Here is a 22,387-nt window from a genome sequence, read left to right on the forward strand (position 1 = left end):
CATCCTCGTTGATGGCTTTGTCTTCCTGATGTCTCTGTTTTCCCCACAGACAGGACCTGTATCTTCCCCCCCTCCCCCTGGGGGCCCACTTACCTTGTCTTCCTCGATGACAAACAACGACCTGCCTCCACCCCCGCCCCCTCTTCCGTTCGCCTGCTGCCCCCCACCGCCACCCCCTCCTCTGCCCCCCGGGGGGCCTCCAACTCCCCCCGGCGCCCCACCTTGCTTCAGCATGGGGATGCCCCTCCCCCCAGACCCCTTCCCCAGCAGTGATGTCCCACTCAGGAAGAAGTGTGTCCCCCAGCCTTCACACCCACTGAAGTCCTTCAACTGGGTCAAGCTGAATGAGGTGAGTAACAAGGAAGATATCTATCGGCTCCCTTCTACAGGTCGGGGCAGTCAACCATAGATCCACAGCCTGCTGTTTGCAGATCTCCATGGCGAATGCTTTCTTTGGTAGGGGTAAGGGTAGACACAGTGGATGCAGAAGAGGGGGTTGTAGATGACAGGCTGTCTCTTGGGAAGAGCACAGGGAGGAGATGGTTTGGCCTGTGGTGATGCTCACATTGGCAGAGCCACCTACAAACAGAATATGAGTGTGCTGAGGGTTCCTGGAGTAATGTAGGGCCAGTCAAGTGTGCTTTATAGACAAGGGCTTGGCTAGAATGTTAAGGATAGGGTTGATTTGAGGAAAAGGGTGGAACATATAGGTGAAGATCTTTGGCCAAGGTCTGGAGAAGGCAATAGCAACCCACTCCAGTACTCTTGCCTGGAAAATCACATGGACGGAGGAGCCTGGTGGACTGCAGTCCATGGGGTCACGACTGAGCGACTTCACTTTCACTTTTCACTTTCATGCATTGGAGAAGGAAATGGCAACCCACTCCAGTGTTCTTGCTTGGAGAATCCCAGGGATGGGGGAGCCTGGTGGGCTGCCGTCTATGGGGTCGCACAGAGTCGGACACGACTGAAGCGATTTAGCAGCAGCAGCAGAGATGATCAAGACCAGTGTGTACAAAGGACTGAAATGATGAAGCTATGACAGGCTAACAGGAAAAAGACAATGAAGAGTTTGATGTCAAGGTACAGCCACTTTGACATCCTCTTAGGGGAAGGTGCATGCACTGGCTACTTCTCTAGACTGCTCAGCAGTGAGAGGTCCTCATGAATATTATCCACTAAGAACCTCTCATCCCAGGCTGACATGTGGGACTTGATTCCTCTGTTGGATTCTCATGAGTGTAGAGATGCCCTGGGTCACGTTGGACCTCTCGTATTGAAGGCCAGTTCCAGCCTGGTCCAAGCCCTGCTCTGGTTCTGTGCTACGTCCTCTTGCAAGGACCAGTGGCTTCATCCTTGAGGTAAATGTTGAGTTAGCCAAAGACTTTGTTTGGGTTTTTCCATATCAACATGGAAAAACCCAAACAAACTTTTTTGCCAACCGAATAAATACAGTAGGTTTCCCTGGTGGCTCAGATGGTAAAGAATCTGCCTGCAACGCAGGAGACCCAGGTTTGATCCCTGCGTCAGGAAGAAACCCCAGAGAGGGGAATGGCTACCCACTATAGTATTCTTTCCTGCAGAATTCCATGGATAGAGGAGCCTGGTGGGCTACAGTCCATGGGGCCTCAAAGAGTTGGACACAACTGAGCAACTGTCACTTCAGTGACACAAGGGACCTGGCCTCCGTTAGCCTGGCCCATTCACACTGCAAAAACAGTTTGGAACTGGGACCAGTGAATGCCCTCTGACCTTGTTGTATAGACCAGGGACTAACTCTTGGGGAAATCATTACTCTGAGCTAAAATTAGCTCAAATGGAGACTTAAGTGGGAGGAGACACAGTTTGCTAAGTAGATGGTCAGCTATTTGCTAGGTGCCTCCTCTTGGTGGTAGACCAGCTAGCCCATCAGTCTGAGCTGTGCTTTATGTAAAGCTTTCTGTTGTGGTGGGGAGGGGGGCTGTGATGGATAATAACAAAAGGTGAGACATAACATTGCCCTGAAAGAGCTTTGGATCTGGCAAATTAGGAAATGTGTCCAAGGAACTACCTTGAGGTCCTGGGGATGGGTTGAAGGAACGGTTCTAACTTCTAATCAAATCAGGCTTGGCTCAAACTAACTGTGTGGTCTGCAGAAATCATTCATTTTGTACCTGTTTGCTCATCTGCGAGATGATCTCTGATTCCTTTTACCTCTGGTTTTGTCATCTAAGTGGAAAGAAAGACAAAGTATGAATATAGCCCATCCATCACTTAGTCCTGGAGTTCTGTTGTAGAGCCACCTCTAGCAGCACTTTGAAGCAATATCGTTAAAGTCTGTGACAACTGCATCACACAGTTGTGCCCTGTAGTTGCTTCTCCATGGCCTTGAGACCAGCCAGAAAGACCAGCTGCATATGAGCGGGCAAGTGGTTCTGCAGAACCAAAGGCTGTAGGCTGTGTAGAAATGTTCGTTGTTCATGATCAGAAGTAGTATTTTTAAGTTGCTATTAAAAAAAGAATTTTGCTTTTGCCTCCCATGCTTGCAATTTACAGTTTTGATCATGTAATGAAGGATTGATTAGGCATCTCCACAATTAAGGAAGACAGATAAGGCATCTAATGTTTTTGTAATATTTTCACCTTAAAGAACTTTGTGCTTAGGAGTTTCTCTGGGATCTAGCAATAATAAAGTCTATATCAATTCCTCAGGGACCTAGAGATGGCCAGAGTCTCGATCCTAGACTGGGAAGTCCAGGTTTGATGCAACACGTGTTGAGGAGCTCTTGTAGGGTGTGGGGGGTGGGGGGCTTTGCATCATATTTGTCATCCCAGCCCCAAGCTTTTAATTGCATGACTAAATTCAGGTCATCTCATTATGTGGGCTTTGATTTCCCAATGTGTAACATGCGGGTGATTATGATAACTAGATGAAAAAGGTTGTTTTGAGGATTGACTTAATACATGCAAAGTGATTGACACATAGAAAGCCTTTAAAATAAGAATAGCAGATGAGTTACTATGAGTGTGACTACCACGCGTGCTGTACGTGTGCTCTCTCCCTTAACCCTCACTCCAGCTCCATCAGGCAAACGTGAGTGAGGCTCAGTTTCCTTTCATGGGATGGGGGAAGAGAAAAGAACCCCTCTGTTTGCCAACTGCCCCACTTAGAGGCTGTGTGACCCCAGATGCTCAAGGGAAACATACTTTCTTGAGCAAGATTCCCTGGCTTGTAAAGGGTGTCCCTAGAGGGGCAGAAGTTTCAGGGATCTGGACTGGAAGTGGTGAAGTCTTGGCCAGAGCAGTGTGAAGATCAAATTTGAGAATGATTGTGTGACGGGGACGCATTGGGGTGGTGTGGCGTTTAGGATGTGGAAGATGTTAGGAAGAAATGTATGAGTCTCTGGCCCCAGCCCTCAACTCCACCTTCACAGAGCATCCTAGGTTCTCCTGGTAACCACGGGGCAGGGGCAGTGTTTGGGGACCAGTGAAGGGGAGCTGGGTCCTCAGCCTGTTGACTCATGGAAATGTTTCCCCATGCTGACCCGCCCTCCCTGCCTTTCCCGCTCCAGTTCTCCTTCCCATCTCCTCTGTGCCTCCCACGTACCCCATCTGAGAGCCTGGCTCCTCTCCCCGGTCCTCTACCCCACACGTGCTCCTGTACACACACGTGCCCACCCACCCACCCACACACACACACACACAGAGTGGTGGTTTCTGCCATGAAAAGAATGTGTCTGTGTTGGGTTTGGCCAGTTGCCTGCATCCCTTGCTGCTCCGAGCTTCCCAGCCCGGCATTCCACGAGAGGGTCCCTGGCCTTAGGAAGGCCGCAGGAATGTCCCCACTTTCCCCCTCCCGCTCTGGCCTTGCCTCCCCTTTGCAGAGTTTAAGAAAATAAAAGTGAGTGAAAGGTATGTTTCTCTCTCTGAGCCTTGCTGAGGGGTGATGGAGAGAGGAGGCGGCAGTGGCATTAGGAAGGTTCCCGGCTGCCCCGCAGGCAGAGAGGTGGAGGAAGTTCTGTTTTAAAGGGCAGCAAAGCTTGGGGAGAGGCGAGGGGTCCTGGGCGGGGGCCTCTTGACTCAGCTTCTAAGCCATTATTGGGATGTTACAAGACCACTAGGGTATTCCTGGCATGGGTACCAGATCTTGTCCAGAACCCCAGAGTGGGGTTCAGTGCAAGGATCCTACCCAGAGGTGGACATTGCCTCAGCTGAGAGACCTTGGAATATAAGCCTGGGCCCATTCCAGTCTCGAGGGATGAGACGGCCTGTGACCATCAGGAACTCGTGGCAGAGTCTTCCTGGCCGGGGCAGTCACTAGCGGGGCCAGGATGGCCCGGCCTCTGCCATTTGTCCACTTTCTGGGCATCTGGGCAAGTGGGAGGAAGACCCCCTGGGAGATAAGACGACCGTCTGAGACACAGGAAATGCAGGCAGCCCTGGGGACTTGAGGATCCCCGAGTGTGTGGGGGCACTCTTCCTGCCATCACTGCAGCCACCCCGACCTTGCGGGGAGACGTCCTCTGAGAACACTGGCTTGGTTTTTTTTCTGGAAGGAGTTTCATAGCCCTCTTTCATGCTTGCCCACCCGTTACTCCAGCACTACCGTTGATTTCTGGGGCGCGCTGACATATGGCCCCAGGTGAAGAGGAGGAGTGGTCTCTCGTCTCTCCCCTGGAGCGGAGTGTTGAAGGGGGGGCACAGGGAGGAATCACCCCCTTCTGAAGGCCTGGGAGCCTGGCTGCCAGCTTCTGTGTACCTGGAGGACAGGCGGGGTCGGGGGTACCAGCATCTCCATCACGAAGGAGCCGAGTCAACCACGGCCTCCTCCCTCCCCCTGAATCTTAGGAACGTGTCCCTGGCACCATATGGAATGAGATTGATGACATGAAGGTGTTTCGGATTCTAGACCTCGAGGACTTTGAAAAAATGTTTTCAGCTTATCAGAGGCATCAGGTAAGACCCTGCCTGCTCTGGTGTCTTGAGTCTTGACCTCCAGTCGTGACTTGACGCCACCCCTTGAACTCGACCCTCAGCCCCTCCTTGCCTCTCTTCCTCCCTCCCACATACACTGACTGATTTTATTCTTTATCAGGTACCATGTTCTTTCTGGGACATGAATTGCGGGGGAGGGGTGCGGTGCACAGGGGAAGCATCCCACTGTATTAGTTTGTATTTGCCCATCACGGGATGACGTAATATGATGTCCGTTTCTCTCCTTGGTCTTGGAGCCCTGGAGGCGGAGTAGCAGGGCCAGGCCACTGCAGACCTTATTCTTTTTCTGGCCTGGGACCTAGGAATTAAACCTACAAGGCATAATCACTTTTCAATCGCTTTTTCCACTCTGCTGTCATATCCTGACACTCCCATGAGCAGAGGATGTTGTATCAAGGATGGTGGCGCTGCTCCAGGTCACACTGAGGGGTTGAAGCTGGGTGGGGCAGGCCAGGAGAGGCCCTGGGCTTTGCTCTGAGGATGCTGTGCAGAGGTGGACCAGCAAGCCTACTCTTCCCGAGGCAGGACAGGGAGTGGGGTGGATAGCAGGATGCAGGGCCAACCCGAGGCGGTAACTGCTGGGATGACCACAAATGCCGATTCTTCCATCTCACCCTCCCATGAGTACGAGGGCCCGGGAATCTGCACAGCAGAGCTGGGGCCTTCCTCGGAGGTCCAGTGTGGGAAGAGGCCTCGGAGCCTCTGCTTTCACTCTGGCCCTCCTCCCAGGGTTTGTTTATTCTCTGGGCTGTGCTGTCTTCTTCCGTGTTTTCTCCACTGAGTCTGGGGTTCCAACCCCGAGGACGTCCCCCAGTGCCTGCAAGAAGGCTCTGAGCCCTCCTGGGTCTGCGTGTCTTGGCCGATCTCCCCACTGCTTTCTGCCAAGCCCAGAGCCGTGGGTGACCCCTCCTGAGGGCAGATAGGACCGAGGGCACGGTGACAGCTCCGGGGCAGGGAGTGGGGACTAGCCAATAGCCAAAGGGCTGCGGTGGGGGTGGGGCTCTGGCCCTGCCTTAGGGTTCTAGAAAAACCCAACGGTTGTTTGTCTAGCTTAAATGTAGGTGCTCAGGGTGTCTGATTCTGTACTCCTAGTCCAGGAAGCACTTTTAGCCCTATGGACATGTCTGCCTGGCATGGCCCGAGCAGCCACTGTGACCTGACTGCGGCTGGAAGAGGTTCTTTGGGGCATTTGCTGCTCCTGTGATCAGAGCTCCTGAGTGGGCACCAGGGAGGGATGCAGAGGATGTGCGGAGGGTGCTGGAGGATCAGGCCTGGCCTCCCTGCATTTTGAGAGTCTTCCTCCAGGCCAGGGTTCCAGCCTTGCCTGCCCAATCTCCAAGATCCTGGGGTAGGACCAGGGTGCGGTCCAGTAGGGAAGGCGGGACTTTGGGGTTTAGGACAAGCGGGGCCTGCCCCCACCCTACCCTCAGTTCGGGGATGGGGAAGAGTTAAGATGGACAGCGCCTTCTCTGAGCCCACTCAGTCTGTCACCCCATCTCAGAGCTGGGCTCACCCAGAGGACTATCACTCTGCAGGTCGCCCGGACTCTGGGGGATTGAATTCACAGCTGCAGAGCCAGAGAGATCCCAGAGGCTGCATTGCCTCTTTGGCCTCCTGTTTCTGGCTTGGGGTCCTGGGCACGTGGGACAGGGACCGTCCTGTGCCCTCTGCCAGTCCTGAGTTGGTGACTTCAACCCCACCCAGGTGTGAGCTCTGCCCCCTCCACTTCCTTGGAAATCAAAAGACAGACAGGGGGCAGAGGGCAAGGGACAAAGTTCAGGGATGTCTGCTTTCCTCTGTCTCAGTGAATGCGACATGCACATGCTTTCAGCTCAAGTTCAGTTGTGGTTGTGTCTACTCCCCTGTTTTGGAAGAATGAAGTCATGCAGGGGTACCAGGATGCTCTATGTAGGATAGGGAAGGAGTGCAGTCAAAGCCTGGTGTGGGGCAGCTTGGGGGCCTGTCCGACCAGGAAGTGGTGGTCTCCCTGGGCGCGGGGCACACAGATGAGGCTGCCTGTCCTCTGCTTGGTCTGGCTTCTTTGTGAGTGCATGTCTGCTGGAAGCAGTTCCTGTTTAGTGCTCCCTGCAGTCTCCATCTCCAACCGTGGGGGTCTCCCTTGGGGTGGCACAGACAGAGTAGATGCTTAGGGGTCCCCATTCCTTTCCTACTACTCTTGGGTCCCCAAACCTCTTGGCTAACGTTGTGCATGTTTGATTCTCTATTGGCTGTGGCTGCTACCTGCCTAGGAGCTGATAACTAATCCTTCCCAGCAGGTGAGTCACTCTTGGGGCTCTGGACACTATAACTCTTAACCACTGTCCTGGGCTGCTGCCCTATACTGGGCTCAAAAGAGGGGGCTTGTCAATTCTACCTTCTGCCTTATTACTCATCTTAACAGGGTGTATCAGGTTGGGTCCCCAAAGAAAAAGTGGAAGTGTAGGGAAAGGAGCTAATGTAAACAGACCCCTACCACAAGGGAGGTAAATGTCTACAGAAGTGAGGAGGAAGCTTCTAGGTCTGTTGTCTTACCCACAAGGCCCGAGGGGCTGTCCTATAAGACTGCACAGGTTGGGCACTGCACAATTCCAGGGGCACATTTCACAAAGGCAGTGATGTGGGTGGCAGCCCCTGGGGCATGTGCACGGAAGGACCTCCCAGTGGAGGAGCCAGCCTCCTGTCTACCTCATCAGGGGCCAAGAGAAGGCAAGAGGGGGGTCTTTGATTTCTTGGGAATTGCCTGCTAGGACCCCAGAGAAGAGAATTTTGCAAGGAATTGTGCCTCAGTTTCCCCACCTCTGAACTTGTGGATGCTCTCCACCCTGGGCACCTTGGGCAGCACCCAAAGTCCTCAGGGGTCCAGGAACCGTGGCCCTCTGGGGACTTGGAGCCAGCTTCTCACCATAAGATCGGGGCAGGGAGGGGGGAGGCTCTCTGGGCAGGGTGGGGGGAGTGGGGGTTGATTGTCTGGGACATGGCATGGATCAAATCCCACTGCCCACAGCCATAGGGATCAGTCACTCCCCCTCTAGCCTGCCCAGAGAAGGCAGTGTCTGAAAAGAGGTCTTCTCATTGCTCCCAACCCCTTCTAGCCCAGGCTAAAGTCCCAGAGCCTCGAATTAGAGTCAGATATTAACCACCCTCCTTTCTCCTCAGTCTTGTTCTTTTGCTTTCTTTCTTCCGCTCACACCAGGAGCATTCTCTGGTTGGCACGGGGGTGGCTCATGGGCTGGGGTTGGGCGGTGGGCAGGAAGAGGACTGGGGGAAACACACACGTCAGCCTTGCCACTCGGCTTGTCGGTTACAGAAAGAGCTGGGCTCCACCGAGGACATCCACCTGGCCTCACGCAAGGTCAAAGAGCTGTCTGTCATTGACGGCCGGAGGGCACAGAACTGCATCATCCTTCTCTCCAAGTAGGTGTCCGCCCTGCCTCTGCAGCCCTGCTCCAGGGAACGTTGTGGGTGGGAAGGATGCGCCCCCAGAGAGTGGCGGCCTGGGCTGGGCCTAGAGAGGAAGATGAGGGAGCTGAGTGCCTGGGGAGAGAGGGACTGGCAGACAGATGGGGTGGTAGTGACTTCTGGGCTCCCCCCATCTCCCAGCTATCCCCTGGGAATGGCAGGGCGCTCCTGATCCAAGCATCCTCTCCCGGGAGCCCCCGCGGAGCAGCAGTGCAGACTCTGCAGACAGGAAACTGCCCCAGTCACGAGGCCCCTGACCTGCCTGGTCAGCGTCTGGCAGTGGCATTGCTCTAAGCCCGCAGAGGGCCCCGCTTGGCTTAGGCCACAGAGCAGCATGATGTCAGCCCCCAAGCATTTCCCGCGGCTGCAGAACAAACAGGGCAGTATCTGGGCTAACAGCCTAGCTTCTGTGCGGGGGCCTCCCGCCTGAGCTGGGGTCAGAGGGCACCGCCTCGCTTACTATTCTTAGTGCTGCCCTAGGACATCCATCCCCGCTTTCCTCCCACAGGGCCCCAGGGCTCAGTGTCTACCCCTCGATGGCAAGGGAGACTTCTGCTTCCCCAGGGCTCCCGATGGGTGTGCATCTGGAGGGCTGTGTGGATATGTGTGTGCGTGTTTGTGTGTGCACGTGCAGGGGTTGCTTCTCCCTCTCCCAGTGCTGGAACGGCTGTGTGGGCGCTGAGGGGCAGCTGTTCTGTCTTGAAGGAAGCAGGGGCCTGCCCCCTTAATGGCCTGCCCATGTTCCCATCCTCCCGTGGAGACGCTGCGGGTATTTCGGGCATGAGAAGGAGGATCAGAACTCTTTGTCCTGTCTCAGTCTACACTGAAGGTGGCCCTCTTCCTCCCAAACATCCCCATCAGTGAGGATGGAGACTCAAGCAAGAGATCAGAGTACTCACGTCGCTGATAGGGACTAAAATATCTCAGGCTCAAGTTATAGAGGGAGCCGGGTGAGTTTCATGTCAAAGGTTTTACCGAGCAGGGAGTGCTCTCAAAGGTAAAGGAGAGAGAGGAGGCCCCGGTTCTGGCTTCAGAAGGAGGAGGCCTGGGGTCTGTCCTGGGCAGAGGGGCCAGGCCAGGCTGCTCAGGGTGGGGTTTTGCCATAGGTTGAAGCTGTCCAATGAGGAGATCCGGCAGGCCATCTTGAAGATGGATGAACAGGAGGACCTCGCTAAGGACATGCTGGAGCAGGTGAGGCCCCTGAAACTAGTGGGCAGCTGTATCCCTTCCCGACAGCCCCCAGGGAGGCTGAAACTCTTAGATGAAGGAGAAGTCAGGCTGGAGGAGCAAGGGAGAGGCTCATAGAAACTTCCTGAATCAACCTCTCTGAGAGGAGACCAGAACAGGCTACATCTTTTTAGGGGCTTGAGGCCCCTAGAAAGGAAACGTAAGGAGTGATTCCCTGTGAGTCTCAGGGCAAAGACAGTGGCCGCAGCCATGTGCTGCTGAGGGCTTCCCTGATGCCTCAGCAGGTGAGGAGCCCGCCTGCAATGTAGGAGACACAGGAGACACGGGTTAGCATCTCTTCCTCATCAGTCTGCTGTGTCCTTCAAGAGAAACCCAGAAACTACCAAACAAAGCCACAATTAGTTGGACATTAAAATTAAGAACTCTATTGAGCAAAAGGCACTATTACCAGAGTGAAAAGGCAAGCCAAGCTTTAGACCTTTGCATTATGTATAGATCACAAAAATCTCATATTCAGAACAGAGGACTTTACAAATCACTGAGAAAACTGACAAACAACCTAAAAATGAGTAAAAGATTCGAATAGATACTTCATAAAAGAGAATCTCCAAATGGTTCAATACCATCACGCATCAGAGAAAATACGGTAAAAGATGTTCAGTAGTCTTCCGTTCAGTTCATTCGTTCAGTCGTGTCTGACTCTTTGCGACCCCATGAATCGCAGCACGCCAGGCCTCCCTGTGCATCACCAACTCCCAGAGTTCACTCAGACTCACGTCCATTGAGTCAGTGATGCCATCCAGCCATATCATCCTCTGTCGTCCCCTTCTCCTCCTGCCCCCAATCCCTCCCAGCATCAGGGTCTTTTCCAATGAGTCAACTCTTTGCATGAGGTGGCCAAAGTACTGGAGTTTCAGCTTTAGCATCATTCCTTCCAAAGAAATCCCAGGGCTGATCTCCTTCAGAATGGACTGGTTGGATCTCCTTGCAGTCCAAGGGACTCTCAAGTCTTCTCCAACACCACAGTTCAAAAGCATCAATTCTTCAGCGCTCAGCTTTCTTCACAGTCCAACTCTCACATCCATACATGACCACTGGAAAAACCATAGCCTTGACTAGACAGACCTTTGTTGGAAAAGTAATGTCTCTGCTCTTCAATATGCTGTCTAGGTTGGTCATAACTTTCTTTCCAAGGAGTAAGCGTCTTTTAATTTCATGGCTGCAGTCACCATCTGCAGTGATTTTGGAGCCCCAAATAATAAAGTCTGACACTGTTTCCCCATCTATTTCCCATGAAGTGATGGGACCAGAAGCCATGATCTTTGTTTTCTGAATGTTGAGTTTTAAGCCAACTTTTTCACTCTCCTCTTTCACTTTCATCAAGAGGCTTTTGAGTTCCTCTTCACTTTCTGCCATAAGGGTGGTGTCATCTGCATATCTGAAGTTATTTATATTTCTCCCAGCAATCTTGATTCCAGCTTGTGCTTCTTCTGGCCCAGCATTTCTCATGATGTACTCTGCATATAAGTTAAATAAACAGGGTGACAATATACAGCCTTGACGAACTCTTTTTCCTATTTGGAACCAGTCTGTTGTTCCATGTCCAGTTCTAACTGTTGCTTCCTGACCTGCATACAAATTTCTCAAGAGGCAGGTCAGGTGGTCTGGTATTCCCATCTCTTTCAGAATTTTCCACAGTTGATTGTGATCCACACAGTCAAAGGCTTTGGCATAGTCAATAAAGCAGAAATAGATGTTTTTCTGGAACTCTCTTGCTTTTTTGATGATCCAGCAGATGTTGGCAATTTGGTCTCTGGTTCCTCTGCCTTTTCTAAAACCAGCTTGAACATCTGGAAGTTCACAGTTCACATATTGCTAAAGCGTGGCTTGGAGAATTTTGAGCATTACTTTACTAGCATGTGAGATGAGTGCAATTGTGCAGTAGTTTGAGCATTCTTTGGCATTGCCTTTCTTTGGAACAGAATGTAGTCCACTGGAGAAGGGAATGGCAAACCACTTCAGTATTCTTGCCTTGAAAACCCCATGAACAGTATGAAAAGGCAAAATGATAGGATACTGAAAGAGGAACTCCCCAGGTCAGTAGGTGCCCAATATGCTACTGGAGATCAGTGGAGAAATAACTCCAGAAAGAATGAAGGGATGGAGCCAAAGCAAAAACAATACCCAGTTGTGGATGTGACTGGTGATAGAAGCAAGGTCTGATGCTGTAAAGAGCAATATTGCATAGGAACCTGGAATGTCAGGTCCATGAATCAAGGCAAATTGGAAGTGGTCAAACAAGAGATGGCAAGAGTGAAAGTTGACATTCTAGGAATCAGTGAACTGAAATGGACTAGAATGGGTGAATTTAACTCAGATGACCATTATATCTACAACTGTGGGCAGGAATCCTTCAGAAGAAATGGAGTAGCCATCATGGTCAACAAAAGAGTTCGAAATGCAGTACTTGGATGCAATCTCAAAAACGACAAAATGGTCTCTGTTCGTTTCCAAGGCAAACCATTAAGTATCACAGTAATCCAAGTCTATGCCCCAACCAGTAACGCTGAAGAAGCTGAAGTGGAACGGTTCTATGAAGACCTACAAGACCTTTTAGAACTAACACCCAAAAAAGATGTCCTTTTCATTATAGGGGACTGGAATGCAGAAGTAGGAAGTCAAGAAACACCTGGGGTAACAGAATGAAGCAGGGCAAAGACTTTAGAGTTTTGCCAAGAAAATGCAGTGGTCATAGCAAACACCCTCTTCCAACAACACAAGAGAAGACTCTACACATGGACATCACCAGATGGTCAACACCGAAATCAGATTGATTATATTCTTTGCAGCCAAAGATGGAGAAGCTCTATACAGTCAACAAAAACAAGACCAGGAGCTGACTGTGGCTCAGATCATGAACTCCTTATTGCCAAATTCAGACTTAAATTGAAGAAAGTAGGGAAAACCACTAGACCATTCAGGTATGACCTAAATCAAATCCCTTATGATTATACAGTGGAAGTGAGAAATAGATTTAAGGGCCTAGATCTGATAGATAGAGTGCCTGATGAACTATGGACTGAGGTTTGTGACATGGTACAGGAGACAGGGATCAAGACCATCCCCAAGGAAAAGAAATGCAAAAAAGCAAAATGGCTGTCTGGGGAGGCCTTACAAATAGCTGTGAAAAGAAGAGATGCGAAAAGCAAAGGAGAAAAGGAAAGATATAAGCATCTGAATGCAGAGTTCCAAAGAATAGCAAGAAGAGATAAGAAAGCCTTCCTCAGCGATCAATGCAAAGAAATAGAGGAAAACAACAGAATGGGAAAGACTAGAGATCTCTTCAAGAAAATTAGAGATACCAAGGGAACATTTCATACAAAGATGGGCTCGATAAAGGACAGAAATGGTATGGACCTAACAGAAGCAGAAGATATTAAGAAAAGATGGCAAGAATACACAGAAGAACTGTACAAAAAGAGCTTCATGACCCAGATAATCACGATGGTGTGATCACTCACCTAGAGCCAGATATCCTGGAATGTGAAATCAAGTGGGCCTTAGAAAGCATCACTATAAACAAACCTAGTGGAGGTGATGGAATTCCAGTTGAGCTATTTCAAATCCTGAAAGTTGATGCTGTGAAAGTGCTGCACTCAATATGCCAACAAATTTGGAGAACTCAGCAGTGGCCACAGGACTGGAAAAGGTCAGTTTTCATTCCAATCCCAAAGAAAGGCAATGCCAAAGAATGCTCAATACTATTAGTCATCAGAGAAACACAGTAAGTCACAGTGAGGGCGAACCAGCCACCCGCTTAAACAGCTACAACTGGAAAGGCCAACAGTGTGAGCTGTTGGCAAGGATGTGAAGCAACTGGAACTCTCATTTGGTAAAACCATTTTGGAAACCGATTTAGCAGTACACACACCTATTCTGTTTCCCAGAAATCCCACTGGGTACAAATACTGACTATAGGAATATTTATAACTATTTATAAAACCCTCAAACTGTGAAGAGCCCAACTGTCCATCAATAGGAAAGTGAATAGATTGTTATATATTCTCACAATAGAATAATGGTCAGCAATGAATGGGCTTTCCTGGAAGCTCAGATGGTAAAGAATCTGCTGCCAATGCAGGAGTCCTGGGTTCAGTCCCTGGGTCAGGAAGATCTCCTGCAGAAGGAATGCAGCCCACTCCAGCATTCTTGCCTGGGAAATCCCATGGACAGAGGAGCCTGGTTGGCTACAGTCCATGGGGTCAACAAAGAGTCAAACATATCTGAGCAACTAACACTTTCACTTTTCACTTTCATCAATGAATAAAAAATGAATTACTAATACCTAAATGTGAATGAGTCTCAGACATTCTGTTAAGTGAAAGAAACCAGACCCCAGAAAGAGCACACAGCATCATTTGTTCAAGAATAAGTTCAAGAATAGCCAAATTTGGGACTTCCCTGGTGGTCTGGTGATTAAGACTCTGCACTTCCACTGCAGGGGGAAACAGGTTCAATCCCTGATCAGGGAACTAAGATCCCACATGCTGTGTGGCATGGCCAAAAAAAAAAAAAAAAAAAAAAAGCTAAATTTGATCTAAGGTGATAGAATTTAGTTGAGAGGCTATACTGGAGGAAGAGGTAGCTTTGCTTATTAAAGTAGCAGAGGGGAACTTTGCAGGGGATGAAAATCTTCTGTATCTTAATCTGGATGGTTCAATTAGTGGTTTTGTTGTTGTTATTCAGTCACTAAGTCGTGTTCAACTCTTTGCAACCCCATGGACTGCAACATGCCTGTCTTCTTTGCTCTTCACTATCTCCTGGAGTTTGTTCAAATTCATGTCCATTGAGTCAGTGATGCCATCCAACCATCTCATCCTCTGTTGCCCCCTTCTCCTTCTGCCCTCAGTCTTTCCCAGCATCAGGGTCTTTTCCAATGAGTCAGTTCTTCCCATCAGGTGGCCAAGAATTAAAGCTTCAGCATCAGTCCTTCCAATGAATTTTCAGGGTTTATTTGCTTTAAGATTGACTGATTTGACCTCCTTGCTGTCCATGGGACTCTCAAGATAGTTTTATCAAAATTCATTGAGTTGTACATTTAAAATGGATGCATTTTATTTTATGTAAATTATACCTCAATAAATTGATGGAGAAGACTCTTGAGAGTCCCTTGGACTGCAAGGAGATTCAATCAGTCCATCCTAAAGGACATCAGTCCTGAATATTCATTGGAAGGACTGATGCTGAAGCTGAAACTCCAATTCTTTGGCCACCTGATGCGAAGAATTGACTCATTTGAAAATGCTGATGCTGATGCTGGGAAAGATTGAAGGTGGGAGGAGAAGGAGATGATAGAGGATGAGATGGTTGGATGGCATCATCGATTCAATGGAGATGAGTTTGAGTAAACTCCAGGAGTTGGTGACGGACAGGGAGGCCTGGCATGCTACAGTCCATGGGGTCGCAGAGTCAGACACGACTGAGCAACTGAACTGAACTGAAATTGGTGGTAAATAATCTGCCTGCAAGAAAAAGATGGTAAAGAATCTTCCTGCAATGCAGGAGGCCTGGGTTTGATCCCTGCGTTGGGCAGATCCCCTGGAGAAGGGAACGGCTACCCACTGCAGTATCCTTTCCTAGAGAATTCCATGGACAGAGGAGCATGGCGGGCTACAGTCCATGGGTCGCAGAGAGTCAAACACGACTAAGAGACTTTCACATACTTCAATCACGTTGGTTTAAAAAGAAAAAGCTCATTGAGCTGTACACTTAAGAACACTGTATGTAAGTTTACCATATGTAAGTTATAGCTCACTTTTAAAAAGTGAAAAAGAAGGAAAGAAGTCTGGAGCTGGGTGCCCTGAATCCCTTGGAGCAGATGAAACATAAACCACCCACACGAGGATGTGTCTCTCTGACAGAGTTGGGGGGGTGCCCTTCTAATCTGAGCCTGGTCTGAGTGGGGGGGTTTCCATTGGCTGCACCCCCATGGCAGCCTCTCACCAGTATCCTGACTTTCAACTCCCCTTTGCAGCTCCTCAAGTTCATCCCGGAGAAGAGCGATGTTGACCTCCTGGAGGAGCACAAGCATGAAATCGAGCGGATGGCCCGCGCAGACCGCTTCCTCTATGAGATGAGCCGGTCAGAGCAGTGGGCATGGCAGGAGGCAGCGGGGGCGGGCAGGCCGAGGAAGGGGGTGGCTGGAGCTGGCCGGGACAGGGGCTGCCTCACCATGCAGCTTGCCCTGTCCACAGGATCGACCACTACCAGCAGCGGCTGCAGGCTCTCTTCTTCAAGAAGAAGTTCCAGGAGCGGCTGGCTGAGGCCAAGCCCAAAGTGGAAGGTATGGCCCAGGGCTGGGGAGCAAGCCCGGTGGGGTGGGTGGGAGTCAATGGACAGGCACAGAGGGAAACTCCTTCCTTATTCTTGATGCACCCCCAAAACCAAGGCCAGGATGTGAATCTATGCTTTTTGTAGATATGGCGCTTGTGTATATGAGCACCTATGCCAGCCATGCACCCTGTTCCCTGGGCTCAGCATGCAGGCTCTTGAGGCCACGGACCTGCTGATATCTGCCCCAGCCTGGGACGGAAATGCCGAAAAAATGATGATAATAGTAAGCAACTGGCACCCTTCTTGGCATGGACTAACCCATCGTTACCCTGCTTGGGAGAGGTCCGAGGTGCAGAGAAGACCTCCAGACACATTATTTGAAGTGTGAGCTACTCAGAAAGTAGGGAACTTGGGTGAGGTGATCCCCAGAGGCATCTGATTTTCTGACCTGCGGAACTTCTCCCACCTATTTCGGGTGGAAACTTTGTAATTAGACAGGAAGCACAGGTCAAGCACCATGCGAAACACGGGGCGTGGATGGTCCCATTTGGGGGCCCTTCTCTCACCTCTCAGATGGATCTGTGTCAGTGGCCCGAGGCTGTGTTACTACTGGTGTTGGTGGAGCCGGGACTGGAATGCAGATGTCATTCTTCAGAATCCAGCCCTTCCCTCTTGTCCTGTCCCAGAGGGCGTGTGGAACTGCCTGGGGATGGCAGAGGATGGAGAGGCAGGGAGCCTGGGGGAAGGGCAGGTGGTCAGGAAGGTGGGCAGCCATGAGGGCCCCAGAGGAGAGAAGCAGGAGAGGCTGTGGGCCCCTCTGTGGCGAGAACAGGCTGAGCAGGTTGGAGACAGGCTGTGTCCTGGATGCTGGGGGGCAGGCTCGGGGCAGAGCAGAGCACGGGCCCCCTCTGCTGGACACCAGGCTGGCCCACATGCCCTGGGAGGCCAGGTCCGGAGAATGGTCCTTCCTGGAGTTTGATGAGCTGCTTCGGGAGGACTCTGGGGGGTCAGGTGGGGCATGACAGAGCTCGAGGCTGACATTTTCTGTAATCTGGACACACACTCACGTGCACACTCACAAGGGGTCCTCAGGCTCTGTGATCACAGATAACACGTCTGAGCGGGAAGCCAAGGGTTGAGCAGCGTCGCTGCGGGGCTGTGGTCTGGAGGCATCTCCTGCCCTGCCGACGGGCGAGTCCTCACTTTTGTTCTGCTGCTGCCTGCCTCTGGGGCCTGAGGCAGGGACACCGAGGTTCAGCCCGAGACATGTGCTCAAATATTTGTGTGTCTTGGATCAGCGGAGCAATTGTGAGCAATGGCCTGCAGTTTGGTGCTGTGGAACCAGTTTAGCCACTGAGTAGATTTAATCTCAGATAATTCTGTTCCCAGGAGCTCACTCCTAAACTCTCCCTAAGAAACATTCCTGGGAAAGCTAAGATTTTGCCTGTCCCAGCTGGTTGATAAGCTGTTAACTCTCCTCCCTAGCATCCATCCATCCCCAGGCAGGGGTTTTGGGTCAATTTGCCAAAGTCAGTTCATCAAATCTGACAAATTTACCAATTGTCCTATGAATATATTCATGAACATAGTCTTCTTGTATATATTCTTCTTTTAAGTATGTTCATTGCTGAATATACCAAATTCACCAGTTCTCATTATGAACACATTTACTGAGTATAGTCAAGATGAATATGGCTTCACATGGAGATATATTCTTATGAATATATGTATGAATACATTATTCTTAGGAGTGTATCTAAAATGTCTGCATTGCATATGGCAGTTTTTCCCTTTATACTGATGCCCTTTAAATTCTTGTCATTTTCTGTTTTGTCAACATTGTAGCATTTTTAGGATTCCTCTGCAGATTTTTCAGATAGCATATCAATCTAAGAAAATCTACCACGACCAATATATGTTGCCAGAAACTTCCCAGGTGGCACTAGTGGTAAAGAACCCACCTGCCAAGGCAGGAGACATAAGAGAGGCAGGTTCCGTCCTGGGGTCGGGAAGATCCCCTGGAGGAGGGCGTGGCAACCCACTCCAGCATTCTTGCCTGGAGACTCCTACGGACAGAGGAGCCTGGTGGGCTACACTTCATAGGGTCGCACAGAGTCGGACACAACTGCAGGAATATAGCACGCATGCATGCACTTAAACTCATTACTGAAACCTGCACTTTGAAAAAGTACACAAACCCTAAGAGTCCTAACTGATGAACCATCCCAAAGTGAATTCACCTGTATGAGCATATGCTGGTCTCTTGTTCAGCATTATGAATGTAAGGAACAGTGGGCTATTTATTTTCAGTGCTGCATTTTAGTCCATTGTATGAACATACCATAATGTATTTAATCTAGATGTAATTTTAAAAAAAGGCAGACTAGGAACCACTCAATTACCTTTCAAGAGTAATGCCACTGTGACGTGGCATATGTTTGAGTTTAGAAGCCACTGACCAACCTACCTTCTCATTTTTTTTTTTTTTTACAGCTTTTTGACAGTTACTTAAACTGCTTTTGAAGAGTTTTGCATACTTTTAGTCAAATGGCTCTCATTTTAACTTCATAGCAGCATCTTAAGGAATGTTTAGTTTGGCAGAGGCCAAAATCATAATACAACGGCTTGGTCTTCTCATCACATTTAATAATCCAAAATCATATTCTTTAACCAGTAGCCAAATTTTCAGTGGAGGATTTGTGTCCCAATTGTGCATACCCACCATAAATACAGAATTGCTGAGGGAAGGGCCAAAACAGCCTATCAGAATGAAATACTGAAGTTTTGGTGACGGGTTAGCCTTAGATTGATTGTATTTCTAGCAAAGGTATCATTTAAGGCATTAGAGGGAAATTTTTAAATGTCTAAAGGTTGGAGAACATTTTAAAATGCTATTCAACAGGCTGTCACGTAACCTATTTAATCAAATCTAAGACACCATCAACTGCAAAGCATAACATTATAGAAGAAAAAATATGAGACTATTGCAATTGATGTTTTAATTTGACAGGGATTTTTTTTCCTTTCCAAAAAAATCAAAATACAGCACTTCAAAAGAGGCGGAAATAGTCCCATAGTATGTAACATGCTGAAATTAAAAATTTTAATCACTAGGTTTATAAAAGTAAAGGACTTTCCTGGTGGCTCAGATAGTAAAGAATCTGCCTACAATGCAGGAGACCCAGGTTACATCCCTGGTTGGGAAGTTGCCCTGGAGAAGGGAATGGCTGCCCACGCCAGTATTCTTGCCTGGAAAGTCCATGGACAGAGGAGCCTGGTGGGCTATAGTCCATAGGGTCACAAAAGAATCACTGAGCAACTAACACTTTCACTTTAGAAAAGTAAAAGTATTATATTCTTGCATATATCCATAGGAAAGAAGCAGTAATCTTTATATGGAAGGAAAGATACGTTCTCAAGTCTAGTCTTAGGAAATGTTGGCACATTTTGAGAAAGGGTTATGTGGTTGACTTGGCTTTTGGCGAGTTTGTCGGCTTCCCCTGGAGGCAGGCAGGTGTGGAGAAGATTGTCCTCTGGGACATGGGAATAGCCTCTGCCCCTCTGAAGCTGACACTTGACTCCTTTTCTGGATTCTGTGGTGGCACCACCCGAGGGTCCAGGAGCCCCGGCGTGTGCAGGGCTCTCACCTGTCCCTCCTCCCCCAGCCATCCTGCTGGCCTCCCGGGAGCTGATCCGCAGCAAGCGTCTAGCGCGGATGCTGGAGGTGGTCCTGGCCATCGGCAACTTCATGAACAAAGGGCAGCGTGGGGGTGCCTACGGGTTCCGGGTGGCCAGCCTCAACAAGATCGCTGACACCAAGTCCAGCATCGACAGGTGGGACCTCCCGGCTTCTGTCGCCTCTCTCTCACTCCGCCCTGGCCTCCCCCTTCTTCCCCCTCCCGTGCATGTGTGCTGTTGCTTCCGTCATGTCCAATTCTTTGCGACCCATGGACTGCGGCCCACCAGGCTCCTGTGTCCATGGGATTCTCCAGGCAAGAATAGTGGAGTGGGCTTGCCATTTCCTTCTCCAGGGATCTTCCCAACCCGGGGATCGAACTTGCATCTGCCTGCGTCTCCTGCATTGCAGGTGGATTCTTTACCCACTGAGCCACCGGGGAAGCCTTCCCAAAATAGGTCACAGCTCTCCCCTAACACCTCAGCCTAATTTCTGCCAGACCTTCATTCCCAATTCCCTTGGCCCCTGACCCTGACCTGACTTTCACCCACAGAAACATCTCTCTGCTCCATTACCTGATCATGATTCTGGAGAAGCACTTCCCTGACATCCTGAACATGCCGTCTGAGCTGCAGCACCTTCCAGAAGCCGCCAAAGTCAAGTGAGGGGACCCCTTGAGGCTTCCTTTCCCTGTGATCACGTACTCTGTCATCTAAATTTCCTCCTTCGGGGCTACTCCGGGCTGACTAGGAATGAACGGTGTCTCGGGGTTCGCTCTGGGAGAACCCAACAAGAGAAACTAGTAGTTGTCCTTTAGTCGCTAAGTCGTGTCCAACTCTTGCGACCCCATGGGCCAGGCTCCTCTGTCCGTGGGATTCTCCAGGCAAGACTACTGGAGTGGGTTGCCATTTCCTTCTCCAGAACAAAAGACACTATTTGCTCTCAAATCCTCATTTCAGAGATTCTCCCAGGAAACACAGTGGGGAGTGGGGAAGGGAGCCAGGGATGGGAAGAATGCCAACAGTGGAAGTGTTGCTAAGTCAGTTACCACTGCAGGCAATCAGAGCTTAATCCTGCCTGCAGAGCTGGGCGACAGCATGGGACACTCACTCTGCTTATCCCCCCAAACTGCAAAGGAGGTGAACCATCATCTCCAGTCAGTCCCTGGCTGAGGAGTTTTGGGGGGGCAATGACTCTGTGACCACCACCCCCCTCCCCCAGAAAAAGTGCTCAGTGGTTGGAAGTCAGGGCTGCGCACTGGGATGGATGGTCCAAGGAGCTATTGGCTGGGGGCACCAAGGCCATCTGCTACAGGCAAGCAGTCAGTCCTAAACATATACAGGCTGATAGAAGCATCTCCAAGAGACGCACAATCAGAGCTCAGAGGGGACATGATTTGCCAGGGCCACATGTTAGTAGCAAAAGCAGAGCTGGAACCCAGGCCCACTGAGTCCCAAGGCCATTGGGGTTGACACTGCCCTGAACTAACCCCAGCTCCTCTCCCTCCCTTTGTCCCCTCCCCACCCCCCCAGCCTGGCAGAGCTGGAGAAGGAGGTGGGCAACCTCAGGAGGGGCCTCAGAGCAGTCGAGGTGGTGAGTACATGGTCTGTGCCCGCCTGGGTTTGAAGGGATGCTGCCTGGGTTGGCGGCTGCCTGTCACTGGGCCAGAGGGTGGAACCCCAGCTGCAGATCCCGTCAGAGGTATCTCTGTGACCCAAAACTCCTGGCGGGACAGACAGAACAGCTGGCACAACGGACACAGCCTCCAGCACAGAGTGGGCCCTCAGGAAAGGATAGCTGAATTATTCAAGGCTTAGATTTAGACTCCTGAATAGGAGACATCCATCCAAGACAGTGCAACCTGTCACCATAGAGGGGATGGGAATGAATGGCGAATTAGCCACATATTGAGGGATGGGCTGGGGAGGGAGGTGGGAGGGGGGTTCAGGATGGGGGACACATGTACAGCCATGGCTGATTCATGTCAATGTATGGCAGAAACCACTACAGTATTGTAATTAGCCTCCAAGTAAATAAATTAAAAAAAAAAAAGATTGATTCAGATGGATGGGAAAGAGGATCTGCAGGCTTTGGAAATGGCTCGTGGCAGGTATTACCCAGTGTGACATGGGGACCACTGTCGTCGTCCTATTCCCGCTCTAAGGGCTTCTCCGATGATATGCTGTCTCTGGCACCCAGTATGGGGTTGGCCCCTACACCCAGAAACTGGAGCGCCTTCTCATCTTCACCGTGTGGGGGTGGGTAGGCAGCTAAGGGAGTAACGGGTTTAGAGAAAGAAGTAGGAGAAAGAACCTTTTGTTGCCATTATGGTGGCAGGAGGGGGCACGCTTCCTAATTTATAGCTCTTTTAAGCACTACCCGAAATGTAGTCCATGGAGCAGCAGCATCGCATGGAGATTTGGAAATGCATCTCAGACTTTAATCTGCACATGAATTGCCTGAGGGGCTTATTAAAATGCGGATTCTAATTCTGAGTGAGCCCGAGAACCTATTTCAGAGAAAACTTCACGGCGCTGGTCCCAGGACCTGGAGCAAGATGGCAGTGGGGAGGAGGGAAGGATCGAGGCAGGTGGACTGGCTAAGAGCTCACACTCTTCGCCACCCCTGGAATTGGAGGCTTGGGGTGTGCCCCTTCCTAAAGGCTCAGAGCCCTGCAGCCGGCAAGAAGGGTGGGGGGTGGGGTGAGCCGGGACTCCTGACTCTCATCCTGGCACAGGTCTGACCAGCACTTGGCTC

The 22,387-nt window shown here is 50.4% G+C and overlaps 1 protein-coding gene across 6 annotated transcripts in view; it reads left to right on the top strand.

The window, feature by feature from the left end:
- DAAM2 (dishevelled associated activator of morphogenesis 2) overlaps positions 1-22,387 on the top strand; it is a 135,606-nt gene that overhangs the window by 108,651 nt on the left and 4,568 nt on the right. For 5 of the 6 annotated variants that reach the window (XM_070777918.1, XM_019985653.2, XM_070777920.1 and 2 more), the window contains 10 exons: positions 50-349; positions 4,828-4,935; positions 7,224-7,250; positions 8,282-8,388; positions 9,540-9,624; positions 15,656-15,762; positions 15,876-15,964; positions 19,620-19,788; positions 20,184-20,291; positions 21,163-21,223. In XM_070777918.1, the coding sequence (XP_070634019.1) occupies positions 50-349; positions 4,828-4,935; positions 7,224-7,250; positions 8,282-8,388; positions 9,540-9,624; positions 15,656-15,762; positions 15,876-15,964; positions 19,620-19,788; positions 20,184-20,291; positions 21,163-21,223 (1,161 nt within the window). The remainder of the gene's footprint in view (positions 1-49; positions 350-4,827; positions 4,936-7,223; positions 7,251-8,281; positions 8,389-9,539; positions 9,625-15,655; positions 15,763-15,875; positions 15,965-19,619; positions 19,789-20,183; positions 20,292-21,162; positions 21,224-22,387) is intronic. The other variant, XM_070777921.1, reaches the window with a different exon arrangement.

Source organism: Bos indicus, chromosome 23, assembly GCF_029378745.1.
Source record: "Bos indicus isolate NIAB-ARS_2022 breed Sahiwal x Tharparkar chromosome 23, NIAB-ARS_B.indTharparkar_mat_pri_1.0, whole genome shotgun sequence".
Lineage (NCBI taxonomy): Eukaryota > Metazoa > Chordata > Mammalia > Artiodactyla > Bovidae > Bos > Bos indicus.